Source organism: Mus caroli, chromosome 3 (genome assembly GCF_900094665.2).
Source record: "Mus caroli chromosome 3, CAROLI_EIJ_v1.1, whole genome shotgun sequence".
Classification (NCBI taxonomy): Eukaryota; Metazoa; Chordata; class Mammalia; order Rodentia; family Muridae; genus Mus; species Mus caroli.
Genome location: NC_034572.1, coordinates 23,198,139 through 23,221,082, shown reverse-complemented (window position 1 = coordinate 23,221,082; position 22,944 = coordinate 23,198,139). Strand labels below are relative to the sequence as shown.

The window sequence follows — 22,944 nt, the reverse complement described above, 5'->3', positions numbered from 1 at the left end:
TCTATCCCCCTGATCAATGCAAAATCTGATACAAAGTAAAGAGCAGTGGACGCTTCCCAAACGGAAAAGGAATCAAAGTTTGTATTTAACATTTTGTCAAGCAAAGCAATATCAACCTGGAGTTCTTCTTACAACGTAAGTTGGAAAAGAATAAAAAATTCCTTGAGAAAAGCTGAGTGATTGCTGAATTAAAAGACATGTTACAAAACCTACGATAGTCACTGACCTCATAAAGAGGGATTAAATTTAGTGTAGTCTCTCTGATTAAACTCTGCAGTGGTCTCACCTGTATTCTGCATATTGGTCTCTGTATGGCAAGACATTCTGGGAAACCGTTCTATGTGGCTTCAATGTGTACACTGTTTAATACTATCTGCTGACTTCCCCAGAGCTGAAGTTCTTATAGTAGCCTACAAAGCTCCCACCCAGCCACCATCTTTCTTGTTTTTCTAAGACTCCCATCCTCACAGGAACATTTCTAGAATATCCAAATCCTCCCCCTGCCTTAGACTCTTTGAATTTGCTATTGATTCTGCTTGAGACAGTTTCATCTTCTCCTCCTCTTCCTCTTGATCTCCAGTTGAAACTCAACCCACAAGGGTTCTTTCATCAGGTTACATAAAACTGTTAATTCATCCCTCCGTTCTCACCCCACTGGTCTCCATAATAATTAGTTGCAACAATCTATCTGTGTATGTAGCCTTATTGCTCAGCTTGCTAAGTGCATTTCATCTGTTACAGTCATTTCATCCACAGTACTTAGGGCAGTGGTTGGCATGTCATAGGAGCTCAGCATGTATTTATTCAATTAAGTACATAAGGAAGCTGGAGAGATGGCTCAGCGGTTAGCAGTACATACCGTTATTTCAGGAGACCCACGTTTGGGTCTCCCCCCACCCCCCCACACACACACACTTCCTTATCATCCCCAGAGTCTGGAATCTTTGCTGTTTACTTCCTCCTTTTCTTTTAAACTTGTCTCCAGTCGATGAGTGGAGGAGACAGTGAATGCCTGCCTCTTTCCATCAGCACTGTGTCCTCAGAGCATCACGTGGGTCTCACGCCCTCAACCAGGGCTTGTCCTAATGTGCCAGATACCTTTCTGCCTCCGTCCCGCTTGCTCCTTGTGCACACCACCAATTGTCAAAGGAAAGACCCCCCCTCTTTCACACTTCTGCAACCTTATTCTTCCATCTCATTTTGAACCTCAATTGTAAACCATCAAACACGCACACCAGAAGAGACACTTTCCAGATCTGCTCTTAATTTTTCTTTACAGCTACAGGTATCCTGCCTTGGTTCCCTCGGTTTCCCAGAAGCTTCCAGCCCTCAGAACCTGGAGGCTCACACAGGTACAGACAGACATAGTGCAAGTTGTTCCTAAACTCATAAGTCAATCAAGAATTAGCCTTGTGTTAAATTGTTAAGCCATATAATATATTCCCATGTAATATTTTCCATTTTAAATTGTGTATCAATATTGTTAGATTTACAAAACTACCAGTTATACTGAGCTTCAGTTTATTACATATAGTTTATGCCCTTTAAATATCGCTAGGTCTGGGTCCACGTGACAGCTCAGTAGATAAACGTGCTCACCACCAAGCCTAGAGACCTAAGTTCAATCTCTTTGACTTTCATAGAAGAAAGAGAAAACAGCTCCTGCAAGATGTTCTCTGACCTCCACACAGACACCATGGTCTATGCATATACACATAAGCACAGGAAAATAAACACATTTAATTAAAAATAAGCTAATAACTGGGTTCCTGAAGAATGTTTGGACTACTTCAAGTTCCAGCCTCATTGGTCAGGTGCCTGCAGATTCATCCAGGCCTCTCAGCTGGACTCCAACTTCCTAATCTAGCAGAACAGAATTGTAGCCTTGGAGTGGAGCCAAAGGACAAGATGTTGTTGGTGTTTGCATTTCTGCCTAGTTAGACATGTGGATGCTAAGCATGAGGATGCTGAGAAACTGGACCACACTGGGCAAATCCCTTGCCATCCCAGTCAAGGGCTCTATGAAAAGGAGATGCTATCGCTACTATCTCTGTCAAGTATCCCAGGCATTCAAGGCAGTGCTAGGCCATCTGCACTCTTGCTGGTGACTTACTGTAGTGATTCCCCATCCTGAGATCGGGGAAGAGATTGCCAAAACCTTCCTCATTCTCTCCTCCATGGTTTAGGCCCTGATTAATTCACTCTTCAGGAATCTGATTCTTCCCATAGAAGGTATCAGATAACATTTTTTAACCATCCCCATGTAAAACATTCTAGTTCTAGTCAAAAACCCTCAACATTTTCCCAACAAATGAAGTTGCATTTTCCTTGCTTTGTCTGGGACTCTGCCTCAGTGCACCCTTTCAACACCAGTCACATGCCTTAGTTGTAAGGGTCATTTCCTAGTAACAGGTAAGAAGTTGGTCTTTTCCACCCACGTGCTTTGGCAGGGTTCATTTCCTTCACCTGTAACACCTTTCTGTTCTCACCTAACCTCTCCAGGTACTATCAGATCCAAGGACAGGCTCCCTCCTCAAAACATTTCCCTAGGTCAGCAAGAGGAAGTCCTTCTGCCTCACACAGAGGGGTGTGTGTGTGTGTGTGTGTGTGTGTGTGTGTGAGTGTCCACGCTATGACACTATTATAGACCTTGTGCTAGGGGACTGTTCTGTGTGTTGCTGTCTCTCTCTTCCCTGCTGGGGAATAGATCCTCAGGTGTACAGAGCTTGCACCTGTGCACTTGCATGGAACAGGTCTAACCTAGCATATGGGACGAGAAGACTGAGCAGAGAGACAACACGAACACACACTCACTGTGGTCGGGAAGCAAAGGAAGCAACAAAAGCTGAAGCCCATGGGGTTCTGACACTAGCCAGTCACTTACCAGTGCTGTGCCTAGTGAGCCCCTGCTCAGACTCACTGGAAGGGTGAAAGAGTTTCAAGTGGGGCTTTAACCCATGGATTAAATTCTGATGACTTCTACAGTGGCTAAAATAACCTGGAGAAAGTTGAGAGTTCTTTTTTGTTTTACAAAGAAATATATTTACATATCTATGTCTATGTATCAAATTTTATAAACTTAAAAGCACACTTAATCATTTTTAGAATAAGCAGGTCTATAAACTCAGCCAAAAGTTCTAGTGTGATAGAAAAACCACAGCACTTTAAGTAAAGGAACGTAAACTCATACAATATAGAATATCTAATGTCTGCTGATACAAGCTTGATATATTTCTGGATGAAAAAATAAATAAATGTATTCTATGAAGGTTTATAAAGGACACCTAATGCTCCTCTTCTCTTTATAACTTGTCATATTTTAGAAAGCTCTAGTCATTTTATAGCCATCAAAAGTATCAACAGTGGCTATGATTACATTGTATTAATAATAAATATGTTTTTTAAATGAGACAAAGGAGACAGGGCATGGAGCCCAATAGGTAGAGTGCTTGCTTATATGCACAGAACCTGTTTAAGTCCCAGAACCTTATAAAACAGGCATGGTGGTGCACGCCTGTGATCCCAACATGGGAGAGACAAGAGCCTATGATCAGTCTCTATCACACAGTGAGTTTGAAACCAGTCTGGGCTACATGAGACCCTGTCTCAAAACACAGTGTCCCAGTGCCATGATGTCACACAGGATGCATGGCAGTTGTTGCGCATTGTCCACTGAATGCCACCACGGAACTTTGTAAAGCAAATAGGCAAGGGCTACAAGGCCCACAGTGCAGCCAAGGAAAGTTCTAGCAAAGGCGGGACTCACTGGAGGTGCTGTCGATGCTGCTGATGCTGTCCGCGTTGTGCAGGTGGTGACGGTGCAGCTGGCGATAGAGACTAAATTTGGAGAATTTCCTGGACTTTCCTATCCCTTTCAGCTTCATGTCGGTCTCATCAACAATCTTTGAGATGGGCTCCTTTTTATGAAATTCATGTTTATCCTTGAGGCTTAAGGATTCCATAGACTCTACTGATGCTGCCTGAGAAAGTTATTAAAAAAAAAAAAAAGACCACGCATAAAGTATACTACAACAGGCTTTCAGTTAATTAGAGCTAAGTGGTAGTTTACAAATGGTAGGGACCCCAGAAGAAATTCTCCACAGAATCTCAGGGAAGCCACAGGGTGGTGGTGAGTTCTTCAGCCACATGAGCCCTGCTGTGGCTCCTTCTTCAGCAGGCCAAATTCTTTTGTTTGCTTCTTTTTGTTTTCATTGTTTGTTTGTTTTATGAGATAGTCTCTCTCTCTCTCTCTCTTTCTCTCTCTCTCTCTCTTTCTACCTGGCTTTCCTGGGACCTGTCATGTAAAACCAGTTGATCTCAAACTCGAGATCCATCGGCCTCTGCCCCTCAAATGCTGGGATTAAAAATACATGCCACAGTGCCTAAATAAAACTTGAATTTCATTTCATTAGCCCCTTTATCTCCTACTAATTACACTATTTAAATTCATTGTTAAACTACCCAACCTCTCTGACTTCCTCTGTCAATCATGTTCTTTGTCCCCCACAGTTGCGGTTTGAATGAGAAATGTCCCCCACAGGCTGTTCAAACACTTAGTCCCCAGCTGGTGGCACTGTTTTGAAAGGCATTGGGGGTGGAACCTTGCTGGGGGGAGGGGAATCACTGTGGGTGGGCTTTGAAGTTTGATTGCTTGTCTTCTCTGTACTTCCTAACTGCAGATGTAATGGGACAAGCAAGGGACAGGTTGCACCCCTTCCCCAGGGTACTGCGCTGTACCCCCTAACCTGTGGGCCAAAACTAATCCTACCTCCCTAGCTGATTCTTGTCAAGTACTTGGTGCCAGCAATGAGTAGAGGTAACGGATACACTAGTCAGTCCATTGCTCTGTCTTTCATCCCCAGAAAAGCCACCGATATACCCATCCATAAATAAGAAGAACCCATCAAATTTCTGAATAAATATATTGCATTTTGACACAAAGGTGCATATGCAAATGAAGAGATTTTGGTAGCTCTTGATTGGCAGGTATTTTCAGAAGTTCTTAGTGAGGTTCCTGCTCCAATTCCCTCTAAATGACCCCAGAAAAATCTACTGATTTTTGTGTCCATAGCTAGGAAAATGCTAAAAAGCACTCACCGTAGCAGAGCACACACTATAAGTGATCAAATGTCACTGCAGCAGTGACCTCTAATGGGCTTCTTATTCTGATTTAACCTAAGTAGCAATTGTCACACATTTTTGTTAACGAACATCTTTTTTTCTTAAATAAAAAATTAAATCCTTGGTTTGAATGGAAAACCAGGAAGCTGATTCAGATTACATACTCCACACCAAACTTGCTTTCCCTTCTTACAGAAGAGAAGCCGAAAGAGGCTGGGTTCTGGGTTAGACAGGTGGTGTAGGCTACTACAGAAAAGCAGGTACGTCCACCATGCCTCTCAGGAAAAGCCAGCTCTGCATCACTGGGTCAGCATTGCTACTTACATGACAAGTCTGTCAGTTTTCAGTTAAGCTACATACATTTATGGGTTTAGACAATCCTGCCGGTTTTGTGCTGTCCCACAAGGGGAACAGGTACTTACCGTGAGGGAGCCCAGAGACAGTCCTGAGGTGACCCGCTTGACACTGCCCACGTCTGTGAGTCTGTGCTCATTGTCATCCCACCTTCCGTAGGCCAGGTCAATCCCACCCACAAAAGCCACTGATTGGTCAATAATGACAAGCTTCTCATGGTGAGCCCACAGGTACACGCTGGAGGACACGTGGTCCGGGTGTCTCATCACCTGGAGACAGGAGAAACCCACAGAGAATGCACTTTATAACTAAGAAGGTAGGGCTGCTCTCTCCTTGAAAAAATGTTCTTAAAAGTAATTCAGGGACAAAAACATGTTTTATACATGCCAAAGAGTTTCTTAAACTTCAAATTTTAGTCTGAGTACTAGCAGAGAAAGATTTGCATCTATTATTTTTTCTTTTTAAGGATTACCCTGGCTGGTCTTGAGCTTGAGATCTCTTGTCTCTGCTTCCTAAATGCTGGGATTCCAGGCACAGGCCCTTACATGTGCCCTCTTATGGTTTAAGTTTTCAGCCAGATGAGATATTTTGAAGAAATTGTCATTTGACTTGAAAGACAACCATTAAAGCTATGTCAATTTAATAGCTATGGGTTCTCTTTCCACCCCCTCCAAGGGTAACCCTCGGTATAAAATAATAAATAAGTAAATAAATAAAGTACTCCGCCAACATGCATTTGTGGAGAGACATTTATATTTGTGCTGGGTGTAATGGTGCATGGTTTTTTTTTTTGTTGTTGTTGTTGGTTTTTTTTTTTTGGTTTTTCAAGACAGGGTTTCTCTGTATAGCCCTGGCTGTCCTGGAACTCACTTTGTAGACCAGGCTGGCCTCGAACTCAGAAATCCACCTGCCTCTGCCTCCCAAGTGCTGGGATTAAAAACGTGCACCACCACGCCCAGCTTGATGGTGCATGTTTTTAATCCCAGCACTTGAGAGGCAGAGGCAAGTAGATCTCTGTGAGGCCAGCCTGGTCTACAAAGCAAGTTCCAGGGCATCCAGGGTGGTTATACAGAGAAACCCTGTCTCAAAAAAAAAAAAACAAACAAACAAACAAACACAATAAACAAACAAAAACAACATAAAAGAAGAAATTATATTTGCATCCCGATGATTCAAGCACACAGATACCTGGAAGGCTCCTTATATGAAGGTACTTGGAAAAGCTGATAAAGCGCTTCAGGATGGTTCCCTATATGATCCTATAGTTTTGCAATTAGGATGGCCCCCAAAATATTGGCTAATGCTTTCATTTATTGCGGTAAAATACATAAAACATGAAGTTTACCACATTACTGGTATTGGAGTACATCACTCAGCTTTATCAGTCATCGGCTAGCCAGCCTTCCTTTATGGTCACTGAATATATTTGAGAAGGACTGTGATGTAGGCCTTCTTTAACTGTTGGGCAGAGCCCATCAGTGAAACCATCAATGGGACCTAGCGCTTTTCCCTGGGGAGAGATGTTTAACTATTGATCGATCTCCTGGCTGGCTAGGTCTATCCAGATCCCTCTTCCTGAGTTAGCCTGGGCAGGCTTTGTCCCATTCGCCCGGTTACTGGCTGTGCTTGTGTTCACTGAATCTCTGGAATCCTTCCCACTCCTGTGGTTTCTTCCATGTGGTCCCTCTTTCATGTCTTGCCTTCAGAAACTAGAGTCTTCTCCTTTCTCCTCCTCCTTCCACATAAAGGTTTTTTGAACTGGTCGATCCTTCTAAGAACCAACTCTTGCTTCCACTGTTTTTTTTCCCTGTTCTGCCTGTGGTGTGTCTGAGCACTATTTGTGAGTTCCTTCCTTCTGGTATCTTTAGGTTTGCTTTGGTCTCCTTTGTCTGAATCCTTAAGTTTTAAATATAAACTGACATTTTGAGACCTTATCTCTTTTCTAATGAAGGATTTATAGCTATAAACATCTCCCCTTTGTACTGTTTTTGCTAATTCTTATCAATTTTGATATGTTCTTTTATTTTGACTTTTCTCCTCCTCTTCCTCCAACAGGACCTCACTATGTAGCCCTGGTTAATCTGGAGCTCACTTTACAGACTAGTCTGTCCTCAAATAGAGACATCCTCCTGCCTCTGCCTCCTTAGTGGTGAGATTAAAGGTAGGAGCCATCATACCACCCTGAATTCTTCCTTTAAAAACACTTTAAATTTCATTTTAAGCGAGCATGCAGAATGATAGCTTTCATTATACATGACATCATCAGACTTCCTTCTCATTCTCTCTCCCTTCTCTTGCTGATCACCCTCCTGATGCCAAACAGAGACCAGGCTACTTTCACATAACATACATTTCTCTCTCTCTCTCTCTCTCTCTCTCTCTCTCTCTCTCTCTCTCTCTCTCACTCACACACACACACACACACACACACACACACACACATACACACACACCACAGGGTCCTCCTATGTAGCTGTGGCTGACCTAGAATTTACTTCCTAACCTTGTTGTGGATGGGCCTGGTGCTGTTTGTAGGTTGATGCTAATTCTGCTCTCCGGGGAGGGGCTGAGGACAAGGAGTGAATCATACTCAGGTGACTTCTTGTGAACCAATCCCCAGTTGGAGAGGGGACAAGAGGAAGCAGGAGAGAGTTAGGTCCTCTTTTGGATGAGGATAGCGTAAAGACAAAATGTAATTACTAGTGTCTCCCGTTTTCAGTGGTGGATCCATCAGGATTTACCATTGGAGATTTAGATTAATAAGGCCTACAAGATTAGGATTTTAGTTATTTTACCCAGCACAATTGACAATTGAGTTACCACTGTTTCTGAACTAAGTCTGTGTGGCATTTTCCTTCACGTGGTAGTTCGACTGGGGTCAAAAGAGAAAGGTATGGCAGCAAAGTGTGGGTTTGCTAGAGTGTACCACAAAGGTTGTGGGGGATTTGAAGCATGGTGCTGGCATGGAAGCAACCTGCCAGTGTGAACTTAGTGAGCTGGGTTGAGATGTTTTGGCCGGAGAGAGTCTCCACGAGATAAAAACAGGTCGGCCATTGCCCACTAGTGCATGGCTGGCCAAGCTGCTAGGGCAGAGGCACAAGCGCAGGAACGTGCTTGTTTGTTTTGTTTGTTTGTTTTGTTTTGTTTTGTTTTCAATATCTCCTGCAATACAACCTAGACTGGTCTTGTGCTTACGACAGTTCTCTTTCTGTCTCCCAAGTGCTGAGATCACAGGTGTAGGCTGCTGCACCCAATATACCAGCTTCTTTAGTGTAGTGTTTTAGAAGCTATTCCCTTCTTTTTTATATAAGTTTGTACACAGTTCTATGTTTTCAGTTCTTTTGGGTGTAGACCTATAGGTGGAATTGCTAAATTACATGGCAACTGTATCCTTAACTCCCTGAAGAACAAGCAGATTGCTTTTCAAAGTGGTTGTACTGTTATTTACCCATCAACATGTATGAGGGCTCTGTATTCTCAGCAACATGGACAAAGGTTCTATATTCTCTGAAATACAAGACACCACCATTGATTATAGCTCGCCTAGTAGGTGTAAGGTAGCGCCTCACTGGAGTCTTCGTTTTCCTGATTACCAATAATGTTTGATGTCATCTGGTGTGGCTTGGCTTTTGGAATCTTCTGAAGGGTCCTTTCAGAGCCTTGCTCATTAAAAATCTTTTAATGGTCAATTTGTTCAAGGACTCTATACAGACTGTAAATACAGCCCTTTTTGGGTCTAGGATTTGTGAATATCTCCTCCTCTTTTGTGGCTTGTCTTTTTACATCCTCACTGACATCCTTCCTGTACTCTTACATCTGATGAATGAGCACTGAGATGCTACAATGTGACTTATTCTCTGGGCTGATTTTCAACCAAGTGCATCATATAACTTACAACTTTAAGCCTGCTAGAGCGTTAGTTTTGTGTCTTGGTGGTTGGATGACATTTATCACTAGGTTTTAGGTCTAGTGGGATGTCAAAGTGGTTCTCCAACTGTTTGTTATTTCAGTTACTTTACCCATATCTCACCCTAGACACCGGTGATCTTAAAACCTACAGCATGTCACGTCCTAGAACAAGGCTCTTCATTGCTCTCAGCAATCAGAGACCTCTGTGGTGAACTTCTACCCAAAGGCTTCTGGGTTTATCTTAGTGGTGATGTGGACAGGAGACAGAGCTCCTGATTCTAGCAGTGCAAGAAACATAATCTTGGCTCCACTTTCATCCTTCGTTATCAAGGTCAGAGTTGAAAAATGTGAGATCAACTCACACCCATCAACAGAGGGAATATGAGGAAGTAGTTTAGCTGAACAGGTAAGTCTCGAAAGAAAGATATTTTAAAAAGCATTCAACATCCTTAGTTTTAAGATTCCAACTTGGCTGGTCAGAAGAGCTATCTTCAGGAAAACAAACAGTAGATGCTGGAGAGCATGTGGAGAAAGAGGAAGCTTTGTTTCATGTTGGTGGAATAAACTGGTACAGCCACTGCGGGAATCAGTATGCAGGTCTCTAGGAAACTAAGCCTGGATGGGTAGCACATCCTTTGCAGAACCTGGGAAGCAGGAGGGCAGAAGGAGCTCTGTGAGCTAAAGGCCAGCCTAGTCTACACGGCAAGTTCCAAGCCAACCAGGCTAACATAGTAAGATCATGTTCCCAAGGAAAAAAGAAAAGAAAAGAAAGAGAAGGAAACTGAAATTAAACTACGATAGGGCTCAGCTGTACTCTTGGCTAGGCAAAGAGCTCTGTTCCACCACACTGATCCTTGCACATCCGCATGCATTTCTGCTCTGTTTGCAAGGACAAGCACGTGGAACTGACCAGATGCCCATTGACAGATGAATATGTACATGTCTACAAAACAGAATTTTATTTAGTAATCATGAATGAAGTAATGACATTTGCAGGAAAATGGATGAAAAGGGAAATTATTATATTAAGTAAAGTAACCCAGACCTAGAAAGGCAAATACCATATGTTTTCTCTCATGTGTGCATCCTAGATTTAAACATGTATTTGTGTGTATACCTGTGGGGTATGAGTACAGAAACTGAAAAAGAGGATTATGGGAGAGGAAGAAGAGTCTTATGGGAATGGGGAATGAGAAAGAGGGCATGAAAATATACGGGCCACGGATGCAAAATAAAGGCTACTATGGCGAGGGGTGTAGGGGAGCAGGAGGCTGGGTGAAGGGGATGGGGAAGGGGTTCAATAGCAACACAGCATGTATGTGTGAAATACCCATGCCTTTGTATGCTAATTTTGGAAAGCAACACAAGAAAGTGCAATACTGTCTGCATTTCTGAAGATTTGATGCTGTTCGTTCAAAATGAGCATTAAGGGAATCTATACAGAAATGGCCCCTGTGGGATAGTAATCGTTGGTTCCAGGATACCTTTATGTTGGGGTGCAGCCGCATCAACGTCCGCTTGCTGTACTCGCTGTTGATCCCGAGGGCTAGCTCCACCTCTTTGTAAAGCATTATGAAGATCCGCACACCTTGTTGCTGTCATGAGAAAGCAGGAATGAGCTCTTAGACAATTATGACGTCCTTTCCTTCTCCTTTTCCCTGTGTTAGATGTCCTTTATTCTGGAAACTGGTATAAAAACAGTTAGCAAGCAGGCACAGAATGACACACATGATAGCAAGATGCAAATAGAAAACATAAAACTTAGGTATGGTGGCAAATACTGGTCATTGGAGCACTTGGGAGGTGGAGTCAGGAGAAACTGGAGTTCTAGGCTAAGCTCAGCTTCAGAGAGAGTTCAAGGCCAGCTTGGGCTATATATGATGTTATCTCAAAAGATAACTACTCCCTCCACCTTCATATATGTTCAAGCACAAAAGTGTTGGTAGTGTACTAATAATAAATCCAGAATGCAGAGACCAATGCCTGAAAGTGTACAGTAGCTATACCTTTTTGAACACTACCAAGCACTTGTCACCCAGGAAAACTGTGCCCTGAGTTTTCGAAGCAACATCTAGTGCCAAATGTGGCCTAAATGTCTCAGGGCAGAGTTCATATAGAATTTTTCTTTCCTGAAAAAAATATTAACATGGAGAAAACATTTCTAAATCCTCAAAGATGAATGTGCTAGCTCTTACCTCACACTTAGATACTGAATGACTGTGTCACTAGCAAAAGGAATTCTCTGTACCAGAAGCTAAGCGTAACATAGACACAAATTAACACAGATCTGTCCCTAGATGGTGGGCCAAAAGAACACAGCCGGAGCTGTTGGGACCCATTTCACTGTCCTAAACCAGAAAGTATCTGGTAAACTCCTACTGACCTGTGCATTCTGACCAACAAAAGCCATGTGTTTTCACAACACTACAACTTCAAACACCATGAGAGTCCATGCCTTTAGGTGGTAGGTAAAAGGAAGAAATATAGTTTCCCACTGTTATTCAGTCAACATGATATAGTACGTGAATTTTGTATAAGACTACATCATGTCGCTGGTTAGTTACAACTGAAATGAGTCTATGGTTTTGGAAGAACAGTAGATTTACAATCAGGAGTTCATTAGGTCTATTAGAAAATACACCCCCCTTTTTCTGGAAAGATAACAACAGCAAACAAAACCTCAAAGTAAAAATTAATCTATATGGCACACCCATTTGCACGTGCATGCATATACACATATGAAATTCTGCTTCTGTAGTTGGCACCTGGATTTGGGAACTTTTTTATTGCTCCCTGTATCTATTCAATTACTATTACAATCAATGAGAAAGTACAAGCTGACTTGGCAGATAAAGATGCCTGCCACCAGGCCTGATGAGCTCAGTTTGATCCCTAGAGCCCATGTGATACACACAAATACATGTCTACTTTAAAGAACAATGTGTTAGAGAGATCGCTCAGCAGTTAAGAGTATGTTGCACTGGAGGGAGAGAATTTCCCTCCCACAACCCTGACCAGACAGCTTACAACCTGAGTTGCAGGGAATCTGACACGCATCTCGGGCCTCCACAAGCACCATGTGCATGCACACATGTTCACACAAATAAGCATAATTAAAAATTAGAAATATCTTTCTATTGAATAAAGAAATAAGCACATAAAAATATAGGGAAGAAGGGAACAACTTGATTTCTGATGGTCTGGCCAGGCAGGGCTCTGTAATAAAACACTGGTTGAGGGGTCAAAAGGACAGTCAGATTGTATTATTTTTCTGTCAGCAGCCTGTCTCTCTTGAACATTTTCAACTTTAGCAGTGAACTATGGCCAGTGCTAAGAAGAGGACACTAGGGGGAAGTACACTTGAGTTTAGCTCTTGAGTAAGCAATGTATGGTTATACCTGATGTCATTCCTCATAGTTCATTTAGTTCAAGTGGATGAAATCCTGCTTTTGCTTTTAGGGAATGTTTCTCTAATTCTATTGTGTGTAGCGGTGCAGGTGGTATATGTGCAGCACTCGGGCATCCCCACGCACAGGAGACCCTCTGTGTGAACAACAGAGAAAGGCTCTGTGTGCCTTCCTCTATCCCTCTCTTCCTTATTCCTTTGAGGCAGGTCTCTCCCTAAAACTGGAACTCACTGTTTGGTGAGGCTGGCAAGCTCTGAAAGCCCAGCCATCTTCCTTTTTCTGCTCCACACCACGGGGGTGATGGAGACACACTAAACTGCACCCACCTAGTTCCGTGTGGACATGGATCTGAAATCAAGTCCTCACAAGGTTGCAGCAAACATTTTTAACCACTGAGACATCTCTCCAGGCCTCCAAATTCTGCTTCTTGAGTTTAAAACATAGCATTCAGGAAGGTCTATATTTGCAAATGAAATACTTGGCCTAAATCCTGCAGTTTCCTACTTACCTGAATAACTGATAGATTTTTACATAATGAAGATGTTAACTCTAATAGATTGCACTAATACCTTCCAATTATTACACCTGGCATTTTCTTTCATCCTATGTCTTTTCTCACTTGATTAAAGTGACTCTAAAGGAAATACAATACAAAGTCTGCCTGCTTTTATCTTAAATACCAATGACTAACAGGAAGTAATTACACAAATGTGATTTTTAGTGGGCTTATCTTACATCCTTATGCTTATACCTACAATAAATGGTTAATTCATGGCAGATTCCCATGATAATAAGGCAATGATTTCTTTTCTTTTACAAGCTGTATTACAACACAGTCACAAACTATAAATGGTGAAGGAAAATCATTCCTTTATGGTAAATGCATTTGCTTTGTTGTAATTGAGCAGGCTTATAAAACTATAGAGTGTATTTCAGTAAGCCAAAAGCCCAATCTACAAAACACAGATGCTAAGTCTGTAATTTAAAAAAGGAGTTTGAAGTAGCCTTCCTGTAGGCAAACAATGGATGTACTGAGACCATAAATCATTAAAACAAACCCATTCATAAAAGATTAAAAGAAAAGAATTACCTCAGAATAAACCTAACCATATAAATCAGTCTTTTACAATGAACACTAAGCAATTAATTACAGACAACACACTAAAGGTGTGGCTTAGTTGGTGGAGTGCTCGATTCCATTCCAGTGTGCATAAGCCAGGCGTGGTCGTGCTTGAAGCAGGGGGGATCGGAAGTTCAAGGTCAGTTGTATAATGAGTTAAGTATCAGCCTGGGATCTGTAAGACTGTGTGGACTATCAGAAGGAACTGAAAAGGTGGAAAGATCTCCTATGTTCCAGGATTGGCAGAATTAATTTTGTGAAAATGGCTGTGTTCCCCAAGATTGCCTACAGGTTCAGTATGATCACTACAGAAACTCTAAGGACATTCTTCACAAGATATTAAAAAAAAAAAAAAAAAAAAAAAAAAAAACCACACACCTAAAATTCATAAAATTCACAGATGCCGAAAAGACCTCAATAAGCAGACAAGGCTGAACAAGAGACCAATGCTGAAGGTATCACCGTGCCTGACTTCAGGTTATACTACAGAGCCACCGAAGGAACAAAACCAGCATGGCACTGGCCCAAAATCAACACACAGATCAATGGACTAGAAGAATAGACCCAATGCTACATGGTATAGCTCCCTGCTGTTTGACAAAAGGTAAAAAGCAAAACAAACAACAACAACAACAAAAAACCCCAATGTATTAGAGAAAAGAGATCCACTTCAGCAAATGGCCTGGGGAGTGGGGTCTCAACATGTAGCGGAATGAAACTACACACTGACCTTCCTCATCCTGCACCAAGGTCACCTCCAGACCAGTCACGTGAGGCAAGCCTATAGTCCCAGCAGCTGGGAGGCACATGAAAATGGATCTCTGTGGGTTCAAGGCCAGCCTGGTCTACACCACAAGTTCCAGACTTTTCAAGACTATATAATAAGACCCTTTCTCAAACCACACATACATGTACCCACAGCCACAAACACATAAATACACACATATACACACAAGGGACCTTTGTGAAATAACATTTTTTTTTAATCTTTGATGAACTTAAAGCAAACAGAAAGTTCTAGAGAATAGCCTTCCTGAAAGGTGAGTTTTGGTAAATGTGTATTTGGGTCTCCTTCCTAATTAATTTTTCATCAGATACAGTGGCACAACATGACAAACACAGGATTTTTAGGGGCTTTGGATACACAAAATACACATGAAGACAATGAAAAGAAAAATAGAATGAAAATCCAAAAAGACCCCTCTCATAGCCACTATCTTCTCTGATTATTCAAAACAGCATGGCTCAAATATTTCCAAAGCACCACCAACTTGGCCCACTGTCTGCCATTACTTTATACAACCCCACCCTAGAGAAATAATTCATTGCCAAGAACTTCTGGGGGAAGGGGGTCCAATATGGTAGGAAAATGGAAAACTAACCATGAAAGAAAAAAAATTAAAGAAAAAAAAAGCAGAAATCATATCCTCATGATTTAAATATAAGGAACAGTGGACCACCACAGCACAAATGCCTATGTATTTTTAACCAGTTTTGTTTTGTCCTGGGAGTTATCCATACAACCCATCCCAGCCTTCAGCTTAGGATCCCACTGGTTCTCTGGGTAGAGGAGTAGGAATCTATCTCCCTTCCCTGGTGTGGACTTCTTTCCCATTGACAGCTGACTATAGCTCCAGGAGTCTTGTGTCTTATGGTGCAGAAGAAGAAAAAAAAAAAAGTCAAATTGATAACAAACTCAATGTGAAGGCAAAACCTTTATCTGATTGTTGTCAGCTTCTTGCTCTGAAAAATTCCTTTGATGTCAGTCTCATATTCCTAAGACTGGAACCTGCAGTGGCAACCACAGTAGCGACAGATTTGCTCTTTTAGGCAAGGACCTAAGAAAATTCATTTTAGGAAAGATTCCTGCTATTATTATGCTTTTCCTGTTATCATTAAACATATATATAATCTTTCCATCCTCCACAGGATCATTCGCAGGGCTTGATCCCTAGTGCAGAAATAAAGTGGAAGGGAGAGACAGAAAGAGGAAAGAAGGAAGAAAATCAGAGGAAAAAGGGGAAGGGGAATGAAAAAGGGGAGGAAGGAGAGAAGGATGAAGGGAGGAAAAAAGAGTTGAAGTTCCTAAATCCAAGTATCCAGCACCAATGCCACATCTGCAATGAGACTCCCACATCGAAGGCTCGGGGTCAATCATGGAGGAAGTGTTAGAAAGATTGTAGAAGCCAGAGGACCAGGATGTCTGCTGAGAGACTATGAGGAATCACAGCATTCATTTATCACATACTCCCTTATGATCAGCCATGCTCCTAAACATGGGGAGGTGTACTGGTTGGTTTTGGGTGTCAACTTGACACAGGCTGGAGTTATCACAGAGAAAGGAGCTTCAGTTGGGGAGATGCCTCCACGAGATCCAGCTGTAAGGCATTTTCTCAGTGCTCTGGGCTGGTTCTATAAGAGAGCAGGCTGAGCAAGCCAGTGGAAGCAAACCAGTAAAGAACATCCCTCCATGGCCTCTGCATCAGCTCCTGCTCCCTGACCTGCTTGAGTTCCAGTCCTGACTTCTTTCAGTGAACAGCAATGTGGAAATGTAAAACCCTTTCCTCCCCAACTGCTTCTTGGTCATGATGTTTGCGCAGGACCAGAAACCCTGACTAAGACAGGAGGCATTCAACAAACTCATGTGACTGAAACCTAAAATAAGTGAATTCCCAGACAAACACCTTAGGCAGGGTCTCCCAGTGTGAGTGAAGGTTCCTGGTCAAGCCCTGAAAACTTTGCAGACATAGGTTCTTAAGGGGGATTAGGAAAGGGGCTGCTTTATAGAGAAAAATTGGGAGAATTCCAAATCCTTTCATGAGTAGGAAGTTGGTTGGTAAGGCTAGGCATGAGCCTAGGATCCAACAGTAAGAGCTGGGATGGGCTGAAAAGACATCCACTGTAGGCTCTGTGGTGACTGTGCCTTACACAGATACACTGAGCAAGCTATTTAAGGACTATGTGAATAGAACTTCTCCGGCTCAGAGTTTCCTGTTTTATGAATGCAATAGATGATTCTGCCCACAAAGCCATGCTGGATGAATAGCTGGGTGAATAGCTGGGTGGGTAGAAGAAAAGTCCACCTTCCCTTAGTATCGGTGATGAGGTCTGTGTAGTGATGCCTGTGGAAACTTTTTTGGAAGGTATGGGGAAGGACAATGGAAAGAGGGAGGAAAAAATGGGGGGAACAGGAGGTAAAGAGTTAGTGAGAGAAAGGAGATAGGAAGGAGAAGGGTGTGCAGACCACTAAAAGGAGAAATGTGGGCCCGAGTGACTTAAGACATCTGCTAGAACATGCTTCAGAAAAGGGGAGAGGGGACAAAACAGATTCAAGGCAGAGGGAAAGGTTTAGCACTCTCTAATTAAAGGATTAATAATAAACCCAGGCTTATTCTAATTTAATCACATAAGCAGAATTCATTAGCAATATAAATGTAGCTACACTGCTTCAGCTGTTTACTTTATATAACAATCACAACACACTCAGCGTTCACTCAGAATCTATAGGCTAGTTTCACTGTAAACTGTCCTCAGACTGAAACCAAACCCCATACTTCTTAGCATCTTCCCTGATATTGTGTGTGTCTGTGTATATGTAATGGGGAGTGTGATATGTGTGTGTGGGGTGGGAGGACTGTTGATGTGTGTCAGTGTACATGTGTGTAGAGACTGGGGAAAGATAACCATGTCCCCTTTCTGTCACTTTCTACATTATTCCTCTGAGACAGGATCTCTTTTTTAACCCAGAGCCAGGCTGGCGGCCGACAAAAGCCAGCAATGTCCCATCTCTATTTCAGACAATGCTAAGGTTACGGGTGCACATGAGCATACCTGACTTTTTATAAGGTACTGGAGATTCAAACTCAGGTCTACACTGAGCAGCAGAAGCTCTTACATGCTGAGCCATCTTCCTACTCCACCCCCACTTTTACTCTATATTATTCTCTTTCAAATGAATGGGGAAAGAGGAAGTCCCCCGATCAAGTGTGAGCCGCGAATTCTGTTTGTGTGTGTGTGTGTGTGTGTGTGTTTGCACATGTGCATATGCTGGTGTTCAAGCTTTAAAGCAGTAGTTTTCAACCTGTGTGTCATGATCCCTTTGAACAACCTTTTCATAGGGATCACCTAAGGTCATCAGGAAAAAGAATTATGTATATATGTGTGTGTATATATATACATACACACATATATATTTACATTATAATCCATAACCCATAACAGTTGCAAAATTACTTATGAAGTAGCAATTAAATTAACTTTGTAGTTGGGGATCACCACAACACAAGGAACTGTATTAAAAGGTTGCAGAATTAGGAATGTTGATAACCACTAAAGTAAAAAGCTATCAGTACATTACCCAGGCTAGTCCTGACATTGCCTTACTGCCTAGGCTAGCCTAGGCTAATCCTCCCTCTACCTCCTAAGCATTGTCATTAGAGGTGTGTGCCACCACAGTTGGTTTTATGTGCCTTGGGATAAAACCCAGCCAGTGCCTCGTGTAAGCTAAGTGATCCACCAACTAAACCCCATCCCACGCCTCCATGATGGATGGTAAAACAACTGTGTGAGCCCATCTAGAAATACTCACTGCTTTCCGTTTGAGGATGCAGTCCAGCCTCCAGCGGTTGCCTTCCACCACTGGGCGCTTCAGGAAGATTTCTGGACTTAACCTGAAGTCACAAAACCAAAAGGAAAGGGATTGAAACAAAAGAAAAAGGTTCTCTGTCACAGAGACCAGTGTTAGTCATGGGCCACTAAGTCTACTGCGGGGGGGGTGGGGGGGGATGTCTCTAGGCTGCAAGGCTATGAGTAATTTCATAGAGGAAACTTTGTCCAATTAAATTCAAGAAACACACCCATAATCTCAGCGTTTGGGAGATGGAGGCAGGAGGGCCGCAAGCTGGACACTGCCCTTGGACTACGCAGAGAGCTTGAGACCTGTACCAAAATAAAATGTCATACACACACACTTACATATGCACACGCACATGCACACACATCAGAAAAAACGACCTGCCCATGCTTGCAGCTGTAAGATGGATGCTGTATAGGGATACTTACTAAATTCTAAGGGGATAACCAGAACCTTGAAATCTCTAGGCCACTTTCCTAATCTTAGGATTGCTCAACTCTGGGTATCTCATTAAAAGAGACAACCTTCTCTGTAAGTGGGTATTCAACTATAGCAAGCTGACACATTTGTGCACATACTGACTTCCAGTTACAAGGAATTTCTTGGTTCCATGGGGACCTGGAGCTTGCTGTGGACACTGATGCTACTAACTTCTGTAAAGGTCAAAGTTATCCCTTGGACACTTCTGCCATGGTAAGTCCAGCCACAAGGCAGCTAAGAATACCAACTGAGTCACACTCCCCACACTCCCCATTGCTAGGGTCTAAAGGCAACTCAAGTTCAGCCTACATTTGATGTAACTCCTCTGAAATGAGAAACAATAAGAAAAACATCTCCTCTCCCCAGAAATGGGAGGCCTGGTGGAGCAGGAGACTGCAGAGGATTAATCTCATGGAGTTCTGTATGGGAACATGGGCCTCCAAGAGGACCTCTGCTTAAGGAAAACCAGCAGGATTTGTGAGAGACAAAGACTAGAAGAAATCATTTGTATGCTCCATTTTATCCATTAAAAACAAAAACAAAACCAGCTTCAGGAGGCAGGAAGAGCCAGAAGAACTGGTGTGAAATGCTGTTTTCTGGACAGAATGGGACCACTACACTGATGAATTCACAGCAGTGGTATCTGTGGTGGTGGGTGGTGATTGACTGGGGGCAATCAAATCCCAGTAGGGGGTCAAGGTTGGGGGTATCAGGAACAAATGCTGACTACCAGCTGCCAGCTGCTATGTGGAGAGATTTTAGGGACGGCTTCTATTAGTTTGACAAGAATTTGACATTGGGCTAGGACAAGGAAGTAGGCTCAAGATGATTAGAGCTGAGTAATGTGTTCTTTGTATCTCCTTGAGTCTTGGTGAGACCCTGAATACAGTATCATGGGACCTTTGTTTATGCTTTGTTTGTTCCTTAACTACTTTGTCTTTGACCAGAACTGGCCCTATTCCTTGCATGTACCTAGAAAGGTATAAAAGCAGACTAAAGAAAAAAAAAAACAAAAAACCTACTTCAGCTTCAGAACTGGCTGGGGTCAGTCTTGTTCCAGTGTTGTCTAGTTGTCTTTTTCTTTTCAATCCTCACTCCCTCCCTGGAAACCCAGTTGACTGACTGAGCTGGCTTGGTCACTGCTGGCTGCTGGGGTGTGGTCCTTGGAAAGCTGGCAAAGCTCCAGAGGCTAGTCCTACATCCCACATCCACACATCCCACATCCATACACATTCTCACAGACAACAGCAACTGGACGCAGCGAGTTGAAAGCAAAGGACTTGAAGTTGGGAGGGGGACATGAGGACAGGTTGAGATGAATTGGAGTGGGAAATATAATAAAAATACATTGTCTACATGTATAAAATTCTCAAAAGAAAATATATGTTAGAAAATAAAACCTTCATATTTTATAAAAGAATAAAAAAACTTTCTACCTAAAAGTTAAAAGAAAGTTATTCCTAAAATTTGAAAAGCAAAGTACTTAATATTAATTGAAAAAAGGAGGAAAAAATAAAACTGGAACAAAACATGCAGAGAGCATTAACTGAATTCAATATTCACTCACAATCAAAATTCAATATCTACTCATAGTCAAAATTCAATATCTACTCACAATCAAAATTATTTTCTTATAATTTTTTTAATTTCACGTGCCTTGGTATGTTGTATATATGTATGTATGCATGTATGTATGTATGTATGTATGTCTGTGTAAGGGTGTCAGATCCTCTGGAAGAGGAGTTATAAGTATTGTGAGCTGCCATGTGGATTGAACCTGGGTCCCTTGCAAGTGCAATCATTGCTCTTAACCATTGAGCCATCTCTCCCCTCCACAATCAACATTCGTAACAAGGTACAAATAGAAATGAGCTACTGACTGGAGAGATGGCTTAGAGGTTGACACCACTTCCTGTTCTTGCAGAGGACCTGAGTTCAGATCCCAGCACCCACACTGGAGGGCTCATAACTGTCTGTTACTCCATCTCCAGGCCATGCAATACCTTTGTCTGGTCTCTGTGAACTCCTTCCTTATGGCATATATGTGCACATACACATAAATAACTGTTAATAAAAAATGAAATGAACTTGCTCAATAAAGAGCATGTGTTCAAAATGTACCCCAGTGTCATATTACTATGGGGGAAAAGAAAGACATGGAGAGCAATACTACCATGACAACTCATTTTATGATGGTTCTAGCCGATGCAATAAGGCAAGAGACTAAAATATAAAGCAAAGCAATTTGAGAGGCAGCAATTAAGTCATCTTCATTTATAAGTCATGTCATGGAAGGAGAAAAATCTTCAAGAATCAACAGAAAGGTTGCTAGCAGTGAGTGAACTTAGACCTGTCACAAGATATGAAGTGCATGCACAAAAGCCTACAGTTACAATAACATTAAACATTTGAAGTGCTTATTAATGCAATTATCAAATTGTACTTATAGGAGCCCTGTAGAGGTTGATGAGATGGCTCAGTGAGTAATAGCACTTGCTGCTAAGCCTCAAAACCCGAGTTCAATCCCAAGGACCATGCAAGTTGTCCCCTTTCCTCCATGCGGATGTCGGGCATATGCATGCCCAAAATGTTATTTTATAAAGAGCCCTATGCAGATCAACACAAAACTCCACTAAGAAAATTTAAATGAATTCCAAGTAATGAGAATCAGGCAATACTCATTAACTGAAAAGTTCAGTGAAGGGTACAAAAAACAATTTGAAGCAGTGTGGAATCAGTACTATGTTTATTGGTTATTTAGACTGGAAGGAAAACCTGGAAATGGGATTAGCACAAATTGCTCCAGAGAACTCTAGTTCCAGCTTGGGGAGGCTAGGGCAACAGGAGAGAGTATACCGGAGATTCCAGCTGGAGCAGAACTGATCCTGAGAACAAGATGTAAGTCCCCAATGGCTCAGCTCCTTACCTCACAAGGTTTCAGAGTCACATGTCAGAGGAGCGTGGGTGAAGACTCCCACTTCCAGCTAGGGTACTAAAAGGGGAAGCTGGAAGAAATTTGAAAACTGTTGGGTGACCATGAAGAGTGGCGGGGAGTGGGGCTCAGGAAAAGCTGCTTATGATCTGCTGGCTCATTCACAAGCTGTCCCTGTGGGGATTTGATCAGCAGCAAAGGAGTTTGAGGAACTGAACTTATAGAGCGCAGTCATACCCGAGAAAGACCATGCCACAGGTAGACCACCAGGTAGTGTAAATATATAAACCAGACAACAGCAGAGCTCTGGGAATACAACTGGCATTAAAATCCCACCCCTGGACAGATGGCTGTGAGCCACCTTGTAGTTGCTGGGAATTGAACTCAAGACCTCTGGAAGAGCAGCCAGTGCTCTTAACCACTGAGCCATTTCTCAGTGTACATATATACATAAAACAAACAAACAAACAAACAAATAAAACCCACCCCAAAAGTAAGTACGTAAATAAGTAAGTAAATAAGTAAATAAGAAAAGATCCTAGGGGTTGGCAAGAAGGCCTGCAGTTGAGCAGATTTGTTGCTCTAGCCGTGGACCCAGGTTCACTCCCAGGCAGTCAAACTCTAGTTCCAGATCTGACACCTCTGACCTCTGCCAGCACACGGTGCATATACATACAGGCAGGTCAGCACTCATATACACAAAAATGAAATAAATAAATCTAAAATGAATTTCTAAATACCCCAAAGGCTGCTTTGAACTTTTTACCAAATCCAAATGAGGCAAGCACATGCCAGGAAGCAGCCGCCACATATTGAAATAAGACTGAAAGTATTATATCATGTTAATTTTCTAGAATACATTTTAAAAACATACTTGTTTCCCAGCCAAAAAAAAAAAAAAATCAACTTGCAAGAAATAAATACCAGCAGGAATTGCAGATGCTGAGATTATCATTATTTACTTTATATGTATTTTAAAACTCTATCT

The 22,944-nt window shown here is 42.2% G+C and overlaps 1 protein-coding gene across 4 annotated transcripts in view; it reads right to left on the bottom strand.

The window, feature by feature from the left end:
* Window positions 1-22,944, bottom strand: part of Pld1 (phospholipase D1) — a 185,060-nt gene that overhangs the window by 50,831 nt on the left and 111,285 nt on the right. For 2 of the 4 annotated variants that reach the window (XM_029475235.1, XM_021157475.2), the window contains 5 exons: window positions 18,500-18,581; window positions 10,869-10,979; window positions 5,544-5,744; window positions 3,767-3,980; window positions 2,885-2,998 (listed from right to left, as the gene is read on the bottom strand). In XM_029475235.1, the coding sequence (XP_029331095.1) occupies window positions 2,885-2,998; window positions 3,767-3,980; window positions 5,544-5,744; window positions 10,869-10,979; window positions 18,500-18,581 (722 nt within the window). The remainder of the gene's footprint in view (window positions 1-2,884; window positions 2,999-3,766; window positions 3,981-5,543; window positions 5,745-10,868; window positions 10,980-18,499; window positions 18,582-22,944) is intronic. The other 2 variants (XM_021157476.2, XM_029475236.1) reach the window with 1 other exon arrangement.